This window comes from Camelus bactrianus, chromosome 35 (assembly GCF_048773025.1).
Source record: "Camelus bactrianus isolate YW-2024 breed Bactrian camel chromosome 35, ASM4877302v1, whole genome shotgun sequence".
In the NCBI taxonomy this organism is placed as follows: domain Eukaryota; kingdom Metazoa; phylum Chordata; class Mammalia; order Artiodactyla; family Camelidae; genus Camelus; species Camelus bactrianus.
In genome coordinates this window covers 31,147,979-31,167,757 of record NC_133573.1, presented here as the reverse complement: position 1 = coordinate 31,167,757, position 19,779 = coordinate 31,147,979, and the positions used below count along the sequence as shown (strand labels likewise).

Sequence of the window (19,779 nt, the reverse complement as noted above, 5' to 3'; positions counted from 1 at the left end):
CGTAGTCTGACCTCTGGTTCACCTACCTCTTACCTCAGAAATGAGGGCTCTCCTTGCTACCTCTCTCTCCTTCCCCACTGGCCCCCACCCAGTCCATTCACCTACCCTCTAATCTTAGCTGTCACCACTTACTGCCTAGGCTAATTCAGTAGCTTCTTAACTGGCTTGCCTGTTCAGAGTCATCATAGGCCTCCGTGTATTTTTCACACAGCAGCCAATCTAATGTTGCTTATTTGCTTAAAAACTCTTTTTATTTTAGGATAAACTGTGAACATTGAAGAGCAGACTCTCAGCCTGTCTCTGCTTATCTCACACCATTCTCTCCATTGTTCCCTGTGCTGTAGCAGCAGTATTTAGTTTTTAACTAAACTAAACCAGTCTCACCCCCCCCCCCCCCCCGCTCAGGGCATTTGCATATGCTGTTCCTGTCCTTCAAATACCTACTTCCCTGTTCCCTGTGGTTAGCTGTTGAGAATTCTTCAGTCTCAATTTAGATGCCTTTTTCTCAGAATGACCTTCATAACCCTTTAGCTAATATCGGGTCTTGTAATATTTGCATGTTTTTCATAGCACTCATCCCAATTTATAACTTCTCATAAGTTAAGAGGTTCTGGATTTAATGTCTGTGTTTGAACTCAGCTCTAAGGAACTTGAAGGTAGGGACCAAGCCTGTTTTGTTCAGTACAGTGTTCCCAGTACTCAGGCCGTTACAGTTGAGAAAAATGTTGATGAGTGACTTAATGAAATAATGTTATTTTTCCTGCTTTAACGGTGACAAAACTAAGCTTTGGGAAGGTGGTAAGTACCTTGACCAAGGCTTCATGGCTTGTCAGTGGTGGATGTGTCATTCATTCATTCCTGTTCACTCACACATTCATCAGATGTTTGAGGATGTGTTTGTTAGGCCCAGCAAATACAGTAGCGGCCCCAGCTAAGTATGTCCTGATCCTCATGGTGTTGATGGTGTAGTTGGGGATACAGTAAGTGAGCAAACCGCAACCGCAGATGAGATCCAAGGACAAGTGTGGGTGAGGCTTATGAAGTGCTGTGACTCGTGGTGGTCTGGGGAGGCCGTTTTGAGGAAGGAGCTCCTACGCTTAAGGCTTCGTGATGAAGAGCCAGTCCTTTGAGGAGTTGGGGGTAGGGGGCTCAGGGTTGTATGACTCCAAAGCTCATTCCTAAGCATTGTGCTGTGCTATGGATTTTATTATGAGTGGGATGATTAACTTAATTTGATTATTTTTATCCGTGTTACACCACTAAATACCTGAAGTGACGGGAAGCTTATTTCCATTCACTGATGGGTTTTAGAGAAGCAGATTGTTACTTAGTGTATAGCCAGAATTTGTGAGTGGAATCAGGAGTGATGGATACAGAGGGCCACAGATTCTCATTCTCCCATCAAGAGGTGAGGTCTGTCTGTTCTCCAGTTGAGTCTGGGTTGGCCTTGTGACTTGCTTTGACAAATAGACTATCCAAAAAAGTGAAGAGAATGGAAGATTTAAACCAAATGAAAATTTTATAGATTAAAAAGGCAGTTATTTTATTCCTATTTTTGCATCCTTTTAAAAAAAGATTAGAGAGTTAAATTTTGTCTATATAATGCGGCAGAAGATAAATGATAATTTTAGTGAATTAATGGATTTCAAACACACAGAACTAATTTATTGTGTTGTAAAATAAAATATGACTTTTCTGTTGCTATTTAAAAGAAGGCCTAAACATGCATAATTTGAGACTCAAAAGACGTGTGGCTTTGGAGTAGATGTACCTTTCCTGTTCCTCCCACTAATTTCAGCTAAAAACACTGGCCATTATAAATAAAACAAAACTGAGACTGACGGTGCAGAGAAGACAATGGACTGGCTCAGTAGTGGGGCCTGAGAGGTGACACAGACGTGGTGTCCCAGAGCAGAGTTTTCTTTTTGCCCCGAACATCTCAGCCTTGCGCCTGGAGAGGCCGGCAACCCAGTAACTCCAAAGGGCTCAGACAAGCCGCAAGAAAAGCTTGATCTCTAACTGAAAGACCAGGAAAGGGACAGCCTGCCAGACAGGACATGTTTAGGAAACATTGTCGCCCCCACCTCACCCTTACTGTCATGGCCAGGTGGGGAATCTAGACTTCTGCCCTTGACAAGCTGTGCTGAGGCGACTCTCTGTGCCGGGTGAGATCAGAGGCCTGGTGAGGAGCTGGGATTTTCATCTGTTGGGTGGTCGCAAAGAGCACCCTCCCTCTTCCTGTTGGGTGGCCTCAGAAGAAGCTTAGTAGAGATTCAGGAATATTATCGTCACCCACTGGTAGTGAGGCCGTGTAAGTTGCAGTAACCAGGCACCCCTGGTTCGGCCTGGGTGGTATGAGTGGAGGCCAGGGAAGAGGCTGAACTCTAACCCTGCCCGGCAGTCGTGGGGAGGACCTCCACCCCGGGCCAGCGGTGGTGCAGGGGGGAACCCTAACTTCCATCTCTACCCTCACATCCACCTGGCGGAAACAAGGCAGCACCCTTCTTTGCCGGCTGCCTGCTGACACGGGGACTTAAATCGGTTCCCAAGTCTGGTAACAGTACCCACCGTGTTGAGACTTCAGTTGATAATCAGATTTCCCACACAAGCTGGGGAATCTCAACTTGAATCAGCAAAGACAGCTGACAGCAGCACCGGAATGATGCAGATGTTACAGTTATCTGACAAGGATTTTAAAGCAGCCATCATCAAAATTTTTCGATGAGCAGATCCTAACACTTGAAACTGATGAAAAATAGGAAATCTCAGGAAGGAAATGGAAGATATAGGTAAGAAACAGATGGATGTGTTAGGACTGAGATTCAGATGAGCTCATGGATGGCTCAGCAGAATGGAGGGACAGGAAGGAGGCTGTGACCTTGAAGCTAAAACAACAGGAACTACCCCATCCGAGCAACAGAGAAAAAACACAGACTGGGAGAAAGCAGACAGTCAGGAAGCTGTGGGACTGTAACAGGAGACCTACCATTCTTGTCGGAGTCCCCGGAAGTCCTCATATTCTTCAACATGGATTTGAAGAAATACTGGCCGAATATTCCCCAAATTTGGCAAGCCTGCAGATTGAAGAAGCTTAGTGAAACCGAGACAAGATAAACTCAAAGAAATCCATGCTTAGGCACATCATGGTTGAGCTTCTGAAAACTGAAGATGAAAAAGCAGCAAAAGAAGAACATCACTTTACCTGCAGTGGGTTTCTCATCAGAAACTACAAAGGCCTGGAGGAAGAAGCATGCTTTTCGAGTGCTGAAGGAAGAGAACTGTCAACTCAGTTCTCTCTCAAGTGAAAACATCCTTGCATGATTTGTCACCAGCAGACCTACCCTAAAATAATGGGTAGAAGAGTCTCTAAACAGGACGTGACGTAAGGAGGTAGGCGGGCCAGGAAGAACAAACACACTGGGAAACTCCATAGACATTTCTCTAAATGAGATTTGAAGGGTGAAGCATAGCTGTCTGCTGTGGCTCTGAGTGTAGAGGAAGTACTTCAGATGATTGGGGGGGGGGTGCAAAGGGGCAGAGGGAGTAAGGTTTCTGCACTTTACCAGGAACAGTCAGTGGACTGTGGTAAGCTGTGAAAAGATAATGAAAAACTAGGTTGGCCCCTAAGAAAAGTTAGGTGAAAGAGAGAAACTCACTTTAGGTAAATCAAAATGAAATTCTAAAAAATGTTCAAGTCGCCACGTACAAAAAGAGAACAGAGAATGAACTATGCACCATGCCCAATAATGTGAGTTTGGATCAATATTTGAAAATTACCAGCGTAATTGACCTGTTAGGAGGCTGAAAAAGAAAATAGAGTAGGTGATGCCCAGAACCTGCGGCTGAAGTGGGTGGGTGTCACGTGTAACTACATTGCTTAGAACCATGTTACCCAACAGGGATGTGACTGTCTTGGGGGAGGACTTGGTAGTTAGAAGGAAATGATCAGATCATGTCCAGAATGGGTGAATGAAAGTGTTCAGGTTGTGCAGATGTTTGAATGACATGTAAGGGCAGCTCTGACCGCGGGCAGCACTTGGAGTGGGGCTGGTTCCCAGCGAGCCACGTCCTGAGCATGCAGGAACACGCTGGAGTTTGGAGGCAGAAATACCCTCTTAGTCTTTTTCACGTTGACGAAAACGATATTATTTTATCATTGGGTTAGATAAGTCATTAAAATTTCTGTAGTTTTTACTTTTTTTTTTTTATTGTGGCTACTAGAAAATTTACAGTGCTTCTGTGGCTTGTCTTGGATTTCTCTTGGACAGCGTTGCACTCGAGTCTGAAGTCTGGAATGTGCAGTTAGAATGGGTTCCCTCTGAGGAGCAGGCTGGGTGTGGAGAAGGTGGGCTAAGGGAGAACTGTTCTTTATTCTAAGCCCTTCTTTGCTGTTTACTTTTTAAAGCATATTAATGAAATTTGATGAAAAGTTACCTCTTTAACAAAGGCTGTAGTCTCTACCTTAAAACGTTAATTTATCACATTCTAATTGACATGGTAAATGTTGATATAGTAAGGAAGTTTGGAATGAAAAGCAATAATCGCCTTGTTCATTATGTTTCCTTCATTTCACTTTGCTGTATCAGAAATAAAGTACTTGTTTTTCCTGCATGTGTTCAGCTTATTGCAGGAGTGACCAGGACATCGCCTTCTTGAAGTAATGCCCACAGAAAGCGGGAGTTGTTCAACTGCTCGCCAAGCAAAACAGAAACGCAAATCTCATAGCCTTTCTATACGAAGAACTAACAGCTCGGAGCAGGAGAGGACGGGTCTACCAAGAGAAATGTTAGAAGGACAGGTGAGTTGGTGCTGATCGTGTTTGTGAAGTTTCAGAAATAGCCAGAGATATACAGGTCTCCAGAGCAGGGGAAAAGTGTGGGTTACCAAGCAAACAGCACCCCTACGTAAACCAGGTCGAATTGCACAGAGACAGAATTCGTCCCCAGGTTAGCGTGTTTACCGTGCTTAATGAAGAATGTGGGTGTGACGGTTTGGGTTGGTTTTTATTCTTCGCACAGGTATCTGTACATTCTTTGCCAGTGCAGCTTTAGATTTTCTGTCTCTGTCTCAAGAAGAGAAGAGAATCAGGTATAGTGATCTCTGCTCTCTGGAGAGCTTTTGGAATCCAGTCTTTCAGTAGCTTTTCTTGGGTTTATTTTGTGTCTGCTGTAGTGTGTATGTTTTCTGCGGTTTATTACATTGTCTGTCTTTCTGATAATTTAATGTCCCCTTTAATTAAGTGATCTGATGTTTTGTGGACAGGGATAAGTTTGCTTGTAGTTTTCCTTTTTGGGAGTGGGGTGGTAATTAGGTTGATTTATTTGTTTATTTTTTCGTTTAACTTTTTTTTTGATGGAGGTACTGGGGGTTGAGCTCAGGACCCTGTGCGTGCCAGGCATGCCCTCTACTGCTGAGCTGTACCCTCCCCCCACCCTGAAAATGTGTTAGTTTTAAAAGAACATTATTGCGAAGCCTAAATAAAAGTATGTGCTGTAGTAAGATAAGTTGTAGGCGTGTCTGGTACACGTTCACATGGGTGTAATAAAAGTGTGTATAAATTTATAACTGTTCCTTCACATTTAGAACTAATCCATTGGCCGTAATGTTACAGGGGAATATGGCTTAAATCTGAGGAATTGGCTCATTTGAGGATTGGAGCACCCGGCCCCTGGAAGGGCAGCTTCTGGGGAGGCGGCAGCGCACAGTCAGAGCCTAGCACCGTGGCTGGCACGTGATCGCTGTTCAGCTCAGCCCCTGTTATATATTGAATGGATGAATAAATGAAATGATTACATTTTAACTTGAGTTTGGAGATGAAATGATAGATTTTAAGGAGCCTTCAGGATGGCGTGGACAGTCTAGTGAGCCCGGCTGCCGTGACAGCAGCACAGCTGGGCGCTCAGCCGGCAGAGGGTCTGGAGGCAGGAAGTTGAAGGTCAGGTGTGGGCAGGGCTGGTGTATCCTGGGGCCTCCCTCTCCCTGTGCACTCACGAAGCCGTTCCCCCGTGGGTGTGTGTCCTGATCCTTTCTTGTGAGGATGCCAGTCATACTGGGTGAACAGCCACCCATAGGCTTCATTTTGCCTTGCACCTCATTTAAACCTTTACTCCAGATGTGGTCACACGCTGAGGTGCTGGGGGTTAGGACATCAGCGTGTGAGACGGGGGGACACAAGTCAGCCCACAACACTTAGGAAAAAGAATGTTTGAACGAGTGCTGTGCCATGGAACTTCTGTGATGGAATGTTCTAGGTGTGTGCTACCACACAGACACGTGGCTAGTGGGACTGAGGAATTTAAACAATTAACTTACATTTAAATGTAAACAGTCCACTGTGGCTGTTGGCTGCCACATTGGACAGTGCAGGTAGTCCAAGGTGCTTTTTAAAAATGGTTAGACTTCCTTAAATTTCTAGCAGTGAAAAGTCCACAGCCACCTGCTGGCATCTTCGGGACTTAGCTGCTGTGAGGGGCCCTGCGCTCCCAGCCTTTTGCGTGCGTGCGTGCTCCATTGTGATGTAGAGCCAGCAGGTGATTGCATCTCCAGGTGAGCCTTTATGAGGGCTGTTCAGAACCCTGTTCAGAACCCAGCCCTGGCCTCGTTTTCGTGGCGGTGTCTCCTGGTGAATGCGCAGCTCCGCAGGCTGGCGCGGGCCTCTGCTGGTTCCGCAGCAGCAGGAGGCAGTGCCGCGCTTGGCACAGGCATGGTAGGCGTGGGAGGGCCCAGGTGCAGTGCCTCTGGGCAGGGCCGAAGGTCCGTGCTCTCTGGGCAGGGTTGGGAGCAGGGTCAGGAAACTGAAGATTGGTGTGACCAGCTTCTATGGTGATGTCGAATGTCTTAGATTCACATCTGAAGTGTTTCAGGAAGTAGTGCTTGGCGCAGAGATGGGAGGAGGCCCTTGTTCAGAAGACAGCTGAGTCTGCGGGAGCGCTGGCCGGGCCCCCGTGTCTTCTTACACGCTGTGATCAGACAGATTCTTTTAAAAGCTTTGCTGAATCACAGTAGCTTTTCTGTTTTAAGTTTTCTCAAGTGGTATCAGATGTTCAGCACCTCTGACTTGGGGGCCTGTGAGGTCGGACGGCACCAGGGCCGGTTCCGTGAGCACAGAGGTGACTGTGCGGAGCTCTCCCACTTGCCTCGGGTGCAAAGGTCTCCTCAGGGCCGGTCTCCTTCATTGATCATTTTTATTTTATTGGGTGAGATGAACGCGACATCTCAGTTCTGACTCCCGTCACAGTTACATTTTAGATGAAGATGTATTTACTGTTCATGTGAATGTAGCATTTCAGTTGCTGAATAGTAGGAGCTGAAAGCATTAAACGTGGGTGTAGGTGAGTAGGAATTGATATGCTGAAGAGGAGATTTGGCCTTGGGAGCGGCCCCTGTGAGGCAGGCTGGGTGGATGAGGGATGTGGGCAGACGGGGTGTTAGATGTTAACTGTAGTGGTTTATTTCAGTTTCACTGTTACTTTAAGTGGGTGCTCATTGGTATTTAGAGGAGTGTTGAGAGGCTTATTACCAATTCTGCCAAATTCAGTTTTTAAACAAGGTTCCATATATCTCTGTAAGTAGCTGGTAAAATCTACCTTCCCTTTCTGTAATTATTGTAAAACATGTTGCTAAAACGTTTGCATCATTAGAGACCATTTTGCCTAAGATTTCTGTCTTCCTAAGAAGTTAATCTGAGAAGGAATTTAATAAACATTGTGTATCTTTTTTTATTTGCAACTCATTAAACATCAGAAAGTTCACTCTGTATATAAATTTGAGAAATTACTTAGAAGATTACACAGTAGCAGTTAACTGTTGAAACATTATTTTAGAAATACCTGCTAAGAATTTTGTTAAATTCTCCGAGTGCTTGCGGGGAGGTGGGGGCCCACACAAAATATCCTCTAGGCCACACCCCGAGGAGGTTAGAGTAGAGCCTGGACTCTTGGCCCCCTGACGCCAGCGGCATCTGGAAAGTAGTGCTTGTGAACGTGGTTGGTGCCCGGGTCGCGCACCCGCACGTTCAGCCCAGGTGCTGCTGCTGCTTGCTGCTTCCCCACTCCCGGCAGGCGAGGCGGGCGCACCTGGGAACCTGTGCCTGTGTTTTCCTGTGGCTGACAGCTGAGAGTTTTCATTTTTCCCTCCGCACAACAGTGTTTTAGGTATTAAGCAGAGTTTACAGGAAACAATCAGTTTCTTTTGCTTGGAGCACAGCAGACGTGAGGACTCTAAGACACTCCTGTTAGTAAATGGCTTATTGAAATGAGTTTGCATACCATGTAGTGGGACTTAAAGACTGTCTCCGATTTTGTTTGTGGGAACTGCTTTCCTTCTGTACAAATTGGGGAGTTTTTGCATGAGGTACACTTGTTTCTCCCCTTGTAAAAGGGAAAGTTACATGTTTTGAAGAAGTACCATCCTGGGTAACGTTGATACAATTTGATTTCAGTTTCACTTGTAGAAATTTGCAACTTTAAGTTCTTTGAGTGTTTATGTATAAGAAATAAAATACGTAAAGGCATAAAGCGAAAGTTTAATTAAGGTAAATGATAATTCATTTTGGAAAAAGTGTGTGGGTGCTTGGTGTCAGAGTTCATCATTCGTTCGTTCATTTTAAGCAGAATCTTCCTTTTCTGCAGGATTCTAAACTGCCTTCCTCGGTTCGCAATACACTTCTGGAGCTATTTGGTCAAATAGAAAGAGAATTTGAAAACCTTTATATTGAAAACTTAGAATGTGAGTATCTCTTATTTTAATAGCCTTTTATAACTTTTTGCTTATCCGTACGAAGATTTGAGAGTTGAACTTGTGGCAGGTGTTCACCACTGTGTCCCTTTCAGTTTTGACAAACTGTAGGGCTCAGGATAGCGCAGGCATTGTCCTGCAGCCCCGCACCCTCACATCAGGGCGTTGGCAGAGCTGTGCTCCTTCTGGGGGCATCGGGGGGACTCGCTCCCACTTGTTTGGTTGTGGAGGATTCCAGTTCCCCTCAGCTTGAGGACACAGGCCCCATCTGGCTGGCTTTCCTCCCTCTTTACCTTCAGAGCTGTAAGCGGCTCCTCATGCATCTCTGACCCTCTCCTGGGGGCACGTGGGAAGGATGGGTCATGCAGGGTCATCTCCCATCAGAGGTCCTTCCCTCGGTCACACCTGCAAGGTGCCTTTGCCACAAGGTCACACGTACGGCTTATCTCTGGGGCAGGCAGTATTCTGCCAGCCATCCCTGCCAATCCGAGTTAGGATTTTATGAGGAACAAATGCATCTTGTAACTTCTCCTATACAAAATATACTGTACATTGAGAAACTGTTGATTTGTTTTTCTTTAAAATATACCATATTTAGAGAATTTTCTAAAATGTATGTGTTATCTGTTTGACTTGTTAAAGGTAAATCAAAAGAATTTTAAAGTAGCCAGGCCTTTTTTTTTTTTTTTTTAAATTTTAGAAGCAGTGCTTTCATTTGCTTAAGCAACCATCAATATGAAAAGGAAAGATGCCCTTTCCCCGCCTGTCAGCCCATCCCACTCTGCAGAGGAAAGCGTTTTCTGCACTTCTTGCTTTTAGTTTTCTCATAGTTATGCTTGTAAATTCAAATGAACTGTTTCAGCTGTGCCAGCTTCAGGCTGCACACATTCATGCCTCACTGACAAGTGTTAGGAAGTGGACCTGTCCTTTACCCCATCTCTGCTCTAGTACTTTCAGTTTTTGTTATTTTTAGAGGGCTTGTGTTTATGGCTACATTTGTCTAATGCAAATTTTATGATCAATCTTTCATGCTTTGTAAGTTGATTCCAAAAATCGAATACTGACAAACAGCATTTGTGTTGTGAAGATACTTTTCACTCTGGAACTAAGTGTTTGGTGGTCCTGTGTCATGTAAACTTTGCTGATGCACAATTTAATATTTTAATATTGAATTCTCCTTAGAAGCCCACCTTGAAAATCTACAGAGTGAGAAGTTACTCAAACTTTTTACAAAAAATAAAAGTTAGATCCCGCGCACTGCACCTGGTTTTCAGGGTTAGGTGTCAGAGCTGCAGCAACTGAAGCACTGTTGATTTTCCACTGTGATCCAAGGCCCTGTGTTTTATGAGTTGATGCAGTTTGTTCAAGAAAAATTACAGCTTACAAATGACTAATGCTGGAGGTACTTGGAGTTTCCAAACTGTCGATTGCTTAATTGGTGGCTTCCTGCGGCTTGTGACCGTGTTGAAGTTGCTCAGACTGGGTCTGTTCTGAGTCTTTCTTTTGCCCTCAGCCTTCGTCCAGGCTGACCTCCCCTGTGCTCCCTGCATGCTGAGCAGATGTGAGTGGCCCTGGGAGGCGGCGTGGCGTGACTGGTGGCAGGCACAGGGCCTTAGCGCTGGCCAGATGAGTGGCCAGGCCAGGGTCGCGCTGCATCGGTGCTTTGCTCGTGTCCATGGGCGAGCTCTTCCGCAGCTGGGCCTCCTTCCTCCTGCCCGTGGACAGCGGCCTCCATCTACAGGTGGCCCCGGGCCTGATGCCAGGAATGCACAGCAGCGTCAGCTTCGTCCCTGCAGTGTCTGCTTCTCCTCGTCTTCATGACGCTTCCGTCCTCTTCGTTCCCCATTCCCTGTGCTTCTGTGCTTCCTGTTCACTTTTCCTTTTTGAGGGAGTGGGGGTGGGGAGAGGTAATTAGGTTTATTTATTTAAGAGGCGGTGCTGGGGACTGAACCCAGGACCTCATGAGTGCTAAGCACGTGCTCTAGTGCTTGAGCTACACCCTCCCCGCTCCTGTTCACTTTTCTTAACTTCCCTTGAACTTTTAATCGTTGAGGTGTGTAATCCTCTCTTGGTGCTGTGTGCCAGGCAGTAGCAGTTACATTGATTTTTGTGTGTTTTTATCCCCCAGTTTCAGTGTTCTCAGCTAGACTGTGAATAGTTCATTGAGTTTCAGACAATACCGGAATAACATTTTCAGGTGTGTAGAATAAAGTACAGAGGAAGGGAACTGTGTTGAAATCCAAGAGGACCCGGTAGCATAATGTCTTCCTGGTGCAGGAAGGGCGTTGGGGCTTTTATTCTTGGAATGACGTCTTTGAGTTTTTTGAAACTTTGTGAACATGACCTTGTTGATTGGGGTGTCATTTGTGTCTTTGTTTAGACAATAATAAAATGTAACATTTTTACGAGCTCAGTTCTGGGCTTGGTGAGTATATGTAAGAAGTACATGTTTTACTTTTCAGTGCGGAGAGAAATCGAGACTCTCAATGAACGTTTAGCTGCTGAAGGACAAGCAATCGATGGGGCAGAACTGAGCAAGGGCCAACTCAAAACGAAAGGTAAGGCTGACTGCTCACGCAGGGGTCACAATACAGGTTAGTGTGGAGGAAGTTTGGAATTTGATGGAGGACAGTATTCACTTCCTCTTGCAGTTGGCAGGACCCAGAAGTACATCATTCAGGTGCGGGTGTAGGGGAGAGAGGGCCCAGTCAGCCTGGGTTCCTGCTCTGCTCTGCCCCCTGTTCTGTCAGTGCAGACTCGCCCTCAGCCCACACTGCCTCCCTGTGTCACAGGGCGGGCGGGGTGAGGGGGCTCCGTCTGCCCCAGCTCTGCCCCATGTTCTGTCAGTGCGGACTCGCCCTCAGCCTGCGCTACCTCCCTATGTCTCAGGGCGGGCGAGGTGAGCGGGCTCCGTCTGCCCCAGCCCTGAGTGCTGTGGCTCTTCGGTGTGTGATTGTCCTGATTGCTGATTCTCTGTCTCTGCAGCCAGCCACAGCACGAGCCAGCTTTCTCAGAAGCTGAAGACCACCTACAAGGCCTCCACAAGCAAGGTGCGTGCGGCACTCGGGCCGTCACGTGGTGTGCAGGGTGTGCAGCTGTGTGTGGTGGAGGGAGACGAACCGAATTTCTGGAAGGAGCCTTGTCGGTGACAGGTGGCCACAGTGCACGGACACCGGGCATCACCTCTGCTCCTCAGTGAGCTTGTATGTTACGTGTTTGTGAGTGTGGTCTTTTTTGAGAGAAGGTACATTTTGTATTGTTATTTGGCTTAATAAAGAGATTGTGAATTTGGAGCAAGCTGATAAATGGGTATAAAGCAGTGGAACTTAGGTTCTGAGCTGTGGTTATGTTTTATTCACCTCTTCTTGGGAGAGGGTGTAGCTGAGTGGTAGAGTGTGTGCCTGGCATGCACGAGGTCCTGGGTTCAACCCCAGTACCTCCATTAAAATAAATAAATAAACCCAATTACCTCTCCTGCCGCCAAACACAACAAAATCAGACAAACAAGTATCCACCTCTTTAGTTTTCTGAGTGCAATCAAGAAGTGACTGTCTGTCTCCAAGTCCAATAGGGGCATTTGTAATGCTTTGCTTTTTCTTAAGTTGTCTTGCTCTGACCTTCTTAAAGTGGCAAGGATTTAATTATTTGGGAATTAATTATCTGTGGGGGAATACACTGTGAAGTAGTATTTTGAGGTAGCTTTGTATGCATCTCCACTTCGGAGTATTTGAAATAAACAAAAGATTAATTAATTACCTAACCTTCCTGAGTGCACATTACTTTTGCTACACCTTAGGGAACTGTTGAAATTTGTGGTGAGTCGGGTGGGAAGGTGTAAGTAGTTATTGTTAGCTTTTTATTTCCTAGTTTGTTCCCTTGAAGCTCAAAGCCGTTTACCTTGGTGCCCATGGCGAGACTCCTGCTTTCTTGAAACGCCTTGGAAGCCTTCTGTTTACAAACAGCCTGAACATCGCTGACATTTGCTTGTGTTTCTTTTGAAACTTTAGGGTGTAAGCAGCCAATTAAAAATTACTGTGTTCTGTGTTATCCAGCTTAGGCGCAGTAGTTTTGAAGTTTTTAGTAAATTAATGTTGAACTTCTTTAAAATACCATGTGAGGTTATGTCTTCCTCATCTAACTTCTTGTTAACATTGTTTTGAGTTACATTGTTTGTTGCACTTTATGTATACAGTGTATGGTCTTAGAATTCCAATACTTTCTGGTTATTTTGAGGTAGAGGAAGAAAGGATTATGTAACGTTAGCCCTTAGCACGAGTAGTAAAAACTAAAATTTGGGCAAAGGTAAAGGTGTATAGTAATTGCTTTAAAAATGTATTGGAGATATTTAAAGCTGCAGTCATTTTAGAGACTAAAAATTTATCTGCATTTGTAGGAAGTGTGTGACTCACGACCTCTGCGGCGTTGCGTGCAGTCTCTTTTGTTTGTTTTTGTTTGTGGAGGAGGGAGTTATTAGGTCTTTTTATTTATTATTAGTTGCTTTATTTTAGTGGAGGCGCCCAGGACCTCATGCCTGCTGAGCAGCTCTCTGCCGTTGCATTGTGCCCAACCCTAAAGGGAGACCAGGAAATTCGAGGGGTGATCTGAGACCAGGGCGCACCTGGCCCGACTGTGGCGTGTGTTCTCGAGGTGGAGCTGAGCAGGGTGTAGGCTCCTCACTGCCCTCTGCGGATCAGTGTGGATGGCCTGGACCCTGTGTGGGGAGAAGTGTGCTGAGTGACCCGCTGACCTGCCCCTCCTGGGACTGGTGTCGTGTCTCTGAGGCCCATGGAGGGGGCCGTGTTCTGGCCGCAGACCCTTTACAGGAACTTGTGAAACTGTTCACACATGTTTTTATAAAGATAAGATTCTTTCACTGAGAAACCTCTCCTGGTTTTTAGTGTCCTTTACATTGTACCTCAGTGAAGACAACAGTCAAGAAGCACCCTGCTTTGTCACACGTTCCCTTGGAGTAATTCAGGCGACTTGTGGGCCTCTGCAGTGTGACTGAGGCTGCATTTTTAGAGCAGACAGGGTTACGGGCGATCAGAGCGTCACGGGCACCTGGAAGCCCCGCACGAGGCGGTGCAGTGTGGTAACCACGTGCTGGCTTCCGGAGCGCCGGCAGAGGCACGGGGGGCCTGGACCCTCTGTTCCCCCGATGGAGGGGTCGGTGAGGAATGTGGGTAGCAGCTCTTTTCTTGTAACGGGGCTTTGTGTTGGAAACGCCAGAGCCGAAGGTGGCCTTCATCACCCTGGCCTTGTTCTTTGACTCCTCCTCCCTCCTGACAGCACCTGGCTGGCCCTTGAGGCCGAAGGCACACTTCCTTGTGGACCCAGAGCGTGGCTGTACTAGGAGGACGGAGTGTTCAGGGGGAGAGGGTGATAGGGTTGAGGAGGAGCCTCTCTGTGGTTTCTGTCAGTTTAGACTGAGCTGGGGGCTGTTTATTTCCTGTGGAAGGTCAGTCTCTCCACTGTGCGTTTGTTTGAGTCTTTTGCTATATCAGGAGTAATTTGAATGCTCAATCTAAGTTGATGGAACAGTGGATTGGGTTTTAAGTGTTTATACTAAAATTTAGCTTCATTTTTAGGGCTTTGCTAAGTCAGTGTTTAAAACAGCTGTATAATACCAGTTTTTTTCACTTGATTTATGATTTCAGTATTCTGATTAATACGCATTATTCTGATTTGCTTAAAAGCTGAAAGCCATCTTATATCTGAGAACAGTTTAAAAACCAAACTCTGAAGAGTTCTTTGAGTTTAACTAGTGTCTTCCTCATGCACTTTCCTTGCAAGAGAGAGTGAGAATTATTTGTTGTGTGTGTCACACAAGATGATGGCGCGTGACCACGTGTCCCTCCGTGTCCCCGCTGGACTGTGTGCTGCCGAGGCCACCGTCTCTCCGCTGTCTCCCTCCTGTTTCCGTACTTCACAGCCCACGCTCAGTAAACCTTATCTGTTACAGGTGTTGTCTTTGGGTTCATCCCTGCCTTGGACTCTCTACCTCCTAATAACACGTGGTTGGTGTAAGTTACAAAAACAAACAAGAAAAGACCCCCAGTGATAAGAGTAATTAGTGTTACAAGTTTGAGGTTTACCTTCCTGACTTTCCACATCCTCCTAGCTCTTTTTAAAAAGAATATGGAGACTGTGATGGCCTGGACTTGTGGAGAGGACTCAATGCACACGCAGGCCCTCCTTCTGTGGTTGGCCCCGGACAAGGCGTGGGAATAGTGGGCTTTTCTGAGGCCTTCGTGAGAGCTTCATTCCTGCTTCCTGAGATGTGGCTGGATGAGGCCACTGTTTGCTCTTGTATTGTTTTAACTTTTAAATGTTCTGTTCAATGATTATGCATTTTCAAGACATCTTCTGCCTTACTTTTTTTTTTTAACTTAAAAACCTGCGCTCAGTAAACTGTCTACTTCCCCTTCCCATCACAATTCCAGATTGTGTCCAGCTTCAAGACCACCACATCCAGGGCCGCATGCCAGTTGGTGAAGGAGTACATCGGCCACAGGGATGGCATCTGGGACGTCAGTGTGGCGAGGACGCAGCCCGTGGTTCTGGGGACCGCGTCCGCTGGTGAGCCCACAGCCAGCCACGCCGCTGGCAGGAGGGGCTGGGCAGCAGCGGGTGCAGACGGCTGGCCTCCAGGAGCCGGTGGCAGGGCAAGCCCTGGAGCCCACGTGGCCGCGCAGCCTCTGAGGCCACAGCGCTTCCCTGGACTCCCCGGTGGGCCTTCTGCAGCATGGGTGTAGTGCCGTGTCTAGCGGGCCCTCCGTGTGTGGAGTCACTGTGTGGTGGGGGCAGCACTGGATGGTGGAGCAAGTCTTGGTCACTTAGGTGTTTTTCACTGGCTTTCCTGTTATCCATAGTCACTTGTGCATTTGCTTCAGATGCACTTGTCACATTTTTTCCCCACTCGAGATCCAGCCAAGGGACGTGCTGTGTGGTCCGGTCACGCTGGCCCAGGGCTGAGGTGATGGGGGCTGCAGGTGGCCCTGAGTTCACTATCAGAGAGATCCTTTTCTCCTCACTGAGGCGAATGTGTTTTTTGAAAGCTATTTGAGGTGCATAACCTAGTAACTAACCCTTGAGAAGAAAATTGCTAAAATGAAAAATGGTGCTCACTTGTTAAAAATGATTTCACCAGCTTGTGAGAAGTTACTCACTAGATTCTGCGTTTTAAGGTGGAAATAGGAAATACTAACGTAGAGTGATGAAGAGTTCTTTCTTTTTTAAAAAATATGGTCGTATGTGAGCATCCCAGATTATTTTGGAAATTACAGGTAAAAAAGGATACAAAGACCCTTTTCTGTTGTTTCTGAAATCTCACTTGGATAGTTGGCAGCATTTTTCAGGCTTCTCTCAAGTCTCCTTTATCTTTTCATTATTATGCCCAAAGAAGTCAAATCCAAAGGAACATACGTTATCTCCAATAATTTATAGCAGGATTTGGATGCTGCTTGATTTGAATATTGCCTGATGTTCTGAAAAGTCTCAATATTTCAACATAATAATGAGCCCTTGATGTGGGTGACCCTGTGACCTAAGTCGCAAGCCTGGTGCAGGCAGTGCCACAGTGTGTAGGAGTCAGGTCCCCAGATTTCACTGGCCTGTCCCCTGGCCTCGGGCAGGTCACCAGCTTCTCCCATCCTCTTGGAAACGTTTTTTTGATCAGTTGAGTTACAGAGTAGTCAGAGCAGAATTGCAAGAGGAATTAGTGGTAATGTAACTTACCAGTGTTAGGGTTTTCTCTTACTTTTTTGTTAAAAAGACCATAAAATCGGCAACAGCTCACTCGTGTTTGTTTCGATCTTGCAGATCACACAGCTCTGCTTTGGAGCATAGAGACGGGACGGAGCCTCGCCAAGTACACGGGCCACGTGGGGTCAGGTGAGCATCCGAACTGCTGGGCATCCTCTCTGACGGACGGGTCTTGGCCTCTAGCTGTGTGAGCCTCATGAAGGGGCATCTCAGCTTCCTGGGCAGTGCTGTCCAGAGTGCTGGGTGGAGAGAAAGCCACATGTACTTGGTTTGGAGCTGGGACGCGTGCGCTGTTGTTAACAAATCCAGTGTGGCGTGTGTGTCGGGCCTGCGCGGGGTGCTGTCGGCCCTGGGCTCCTTGCCGGCCGAGCGCAGTGGCTCCTCCTGCGGCACCAGTGCGTAGGCCTCCCTCGCTCCTCCCGGCGCCCCGGCTCCTTCCAGCTGGAGCGCTGTCTCCAGTCTGTCTGTGACGCTGCCCACCCACTGCTTGCTCACCCCTCGCAGCTACTGCCTCGCCCTTGCCTCTGCAGGGGGCGCAGGGTGCCCCCCACAGACCTGGGCTTGTGGGCCCATCTTGGTCCCTTGGTGGAGGGGAGGAGATGCCTCGTGTCCCGCTGGGGCCATGGACCCAGGCTTCTCCTTCTCCTGGGACGCCACTCCGTCAGGCACCCTGTTGTCCACTCTCCTCTTTCTGGTCCTGCAGCACGTGAACCAGCTCCTCCCTTTCCCACACAGACGTCTCCCCAGGCCCGTGTCTGGGGGGCTGCTGGTGCCTGGAGTGGCTACAACACCAGACTTTGTTGAGTGAGTGGCGTGGACTGTCTCTGCTTCCTCACTTCAAATGTACTCTTCAAAAATACTAAAAAAGTTAATATGTATACGTAGCCTCCAAATTAAGAAAGAATTAGGCAGCCTGTGTCAAAGTGAACAGCAGCCTCCTGCCTCACCCCTCCTCACTCTCCATCTTCACTTCCCAAAGCAGCATCTGTCTTACTCCTAACCTTTTGAGTTTTAGAGGAAGAGGTGGCTCTGAGGGAGCGTGAGGGTTTACTCACTTGCTGCCCCCGTTCTCCCGGAGCCTGTCCCGCCCGGCAGTCCCAGCACGACTCATTTCCGTGGGTGTGTGGGTTTCACCTGACCGTGGCTGCTCTGCGTGGCTCCCGGCCCACCGTGCACCTGCCGTCCTCCAGTCCTCAGTTTTGTTTTCTGAGAGGAGTGGTGGCCTTTTTCTTTGGCCTCGTTCTGTACCTGTCTGCCCGACGTGGGGCGTCCCTGCACGTGAGTGGGCTCAGCGGTGTGGGTCCCTTTGCTGTCACCCTCGGCCCCTCCCTGAGCCTTCATCCCTCTTCCCTCTGACCTGTTGGCACCCAGGCCTTCCGTATCCCCTGGGCTTTCGTCCGTTTCCTCCTCCCTCTTCTGGGCCCTGTTCCTCCTCCTCCTCTAGGGAAGCCTGTCTTCCGTGGCTTCCTTATTAAAGGTGTCTTAGAGGACGGCTTTTGAGACTTCACGTGCTGGAAAAGTGTATTTTACCCTTACACTCGATTGGTTGTTTGTCTGAATATAGTTTTCTGTATAGGAGGTACTTTTATTTGGAAGTTGAAGGCGGTGTTCTGTTGACCTATTTTTTATAGTTTTCAGGAAAGAGTAAAAATCGAATGCTCTCTTGACTCTTGGTCCTTCTCGGGTGATTGGATGTTTTTCTCTTGTAGACTGTAGGACTTCTGTTTTGTAGGTCTTTTTTAGAAAGAATTATGTTAGGCATTCTGTGGGCCTTGGCAGTCTATAGATGTCCCTCCTCATGTCCAGTCGGTCACCTGCGGACCCCAGTGTTTTCTGGGTGTCTCTTCTCATTCTTGTGTATCATTCACTGTGGCTTTGTGCATATTTCCTTCGGGACTCATGCTGCGTTTGGAGGAGTTCCAGGAGAGCAGAGGAAAGCTGCCTCGGCACCAGGCTGGTGTTGCCGTGCGCCTGCTTTTGCTCTTCCAGTCGGCAGCGCTCTGACCATGACCGAGGCTCCTGTGATGAGGGGAGCCTGAGCCCCTGGGGTCCAATCAGTGCAGTGCACTGAAGATGGTTTGACTGTCCATTGCCTGCCTTGTCCCTCTTGGATCCCCGGACAGGACGCCCACCTGTTGACTGGCCCCTCTGCCCCAGGAGAGGAAGTGCCGAGGTTCGCAGCTCCCCTGGGCCTGACAGGTGCATCTGGCCGGGTGGTCCTGTCTCCTCTGCTGCCTCCTTCTCTCAGATCGCAACTCCCGTGCCTGTTAGTCATGCGATCGAGAGACGGCGTGTCTCTGGGGCTCGTGGCCAAGAACTGCTGTCTCTGGCACCCTCTCCTGCTCCACACATGGCTGCTGGACATCAGGTCAGCCGTGTCTTTAAAGTAGGTGCTGCTGGTGCTGTGGGCGAGCCTGACCTGCTGGGTGTCGGCTCCGCAGCCTCACTGCCCCTGCATGGGCCTCCGGCCCTACCTGCCAGGCGTAGGCAGCCTGTGTCCTGCCCCATGGGTGGAAACAGTTCCCGGGATAAACCGGCCGTGCTGTTGGCGGTCGCTGGGCTCGCCCTGCACCCTTCACCTACACCTTGGGGAGCCCGTGAGCAGGCGCTGCCGAGACTCCCACCGTCGTTACGAGTGTGCGGAGTTCACGTGGACGCCGAGTAGTGAAAGTCGCCCTTGGAGCTGGGAGCAGTCCTGCCGTTTGGCAGCAGTGTGGTCGTAGTTTATTCGGAGCGGTTTTTCTTGGCTGACCGTTCTTCAGGCGTCGCAGGCCCCACCAGCCCAGCTACTTGTAGGTGGTGGTAGTGAAAGAGCACCGCCTTGGCTTTCCAGTTTCTTAGAGAAATGCAAGTCTAATGGCGTAGCTGGAGGGGTCTTAGCCCAGGGCAGTCGCTGCGGTTTGGTGACGCTCCCCGTCCGCTCTGTGTCGGGGGCCGCCTGTGTGCGCTGGGTCGGCCCTGTGTTGGGTGGCGGGAGCTGCTGACGAGGCGGGGCCTCTGCCCATCCTGAGCCCCGTCGTCTGCCCGAGGAGAGCGTGGCAGGCAGGAGGGCACAGGACCGGTCTGTCCCCAGACAGTGTCGTGGCGGGGCTGGGGTTTGGACTCCGAGTCCTTGGGCTGCCCTCTGTTCACCTCACGGGGCAGGGGCCGTGGCTCGGGCACCACCCTCCTGGTTCTTGCTGGTTATGCAGAAAAGCAGAGCCTCCCCAGAAGATTCCTGCATCTGGAGCGGAGCCCGGGAGCGCATCTCAACTGTCCTCACCTGGTCCCTAGCCGTCC

The 19,779-nt window shown here is 48.4% G+C and overlaps 1 protein-coding gene across 8 annotated transcripts in view; it reads left to right on the top strand.

Annotated features, from left to right (window-relative positions):
- WDR37 (WD repeat domain 37) overlaps window positions 1–19,779 on the top strand; it is a 46,775-nt gene that overhangs the window by 5,069 nt on the left and 21,927 nt on the right. For all 8 annotated transcript variants that reach the window (XM_074358389.1, XM_074358392.1, XM_074358391.1 and 5 more), the window contains exons 2-7: window positions 4,621–4,798; window positions 8,631–8,727; window positions 11,199–11,294; window positions 11,722–11,786; window positions 15,180–15,315; window positions 16,558–16,629. In XM_074358389.1, coding sequence (XP_074214490.1) covers window positions 4,661–4,798; window positions 8,631–8,727; window positions 11,199–11,294; window positions 11,722–11,786; window positions 15,180–15,315; window positions 16,558–16,629 — 604 coding nt within the window. In that variant the 5' untranslated portion in view covers window positions 4,621–4,660. The remainder of the gene's footprint in view (window positions 1–4,620; window positions 4,799–8,630; window positions 8,728–11,198; window positions 11,295–11,721; window positions 11,787–15,179; window positions 15,316–16,557; window positions 16,630–19,779) is intronic.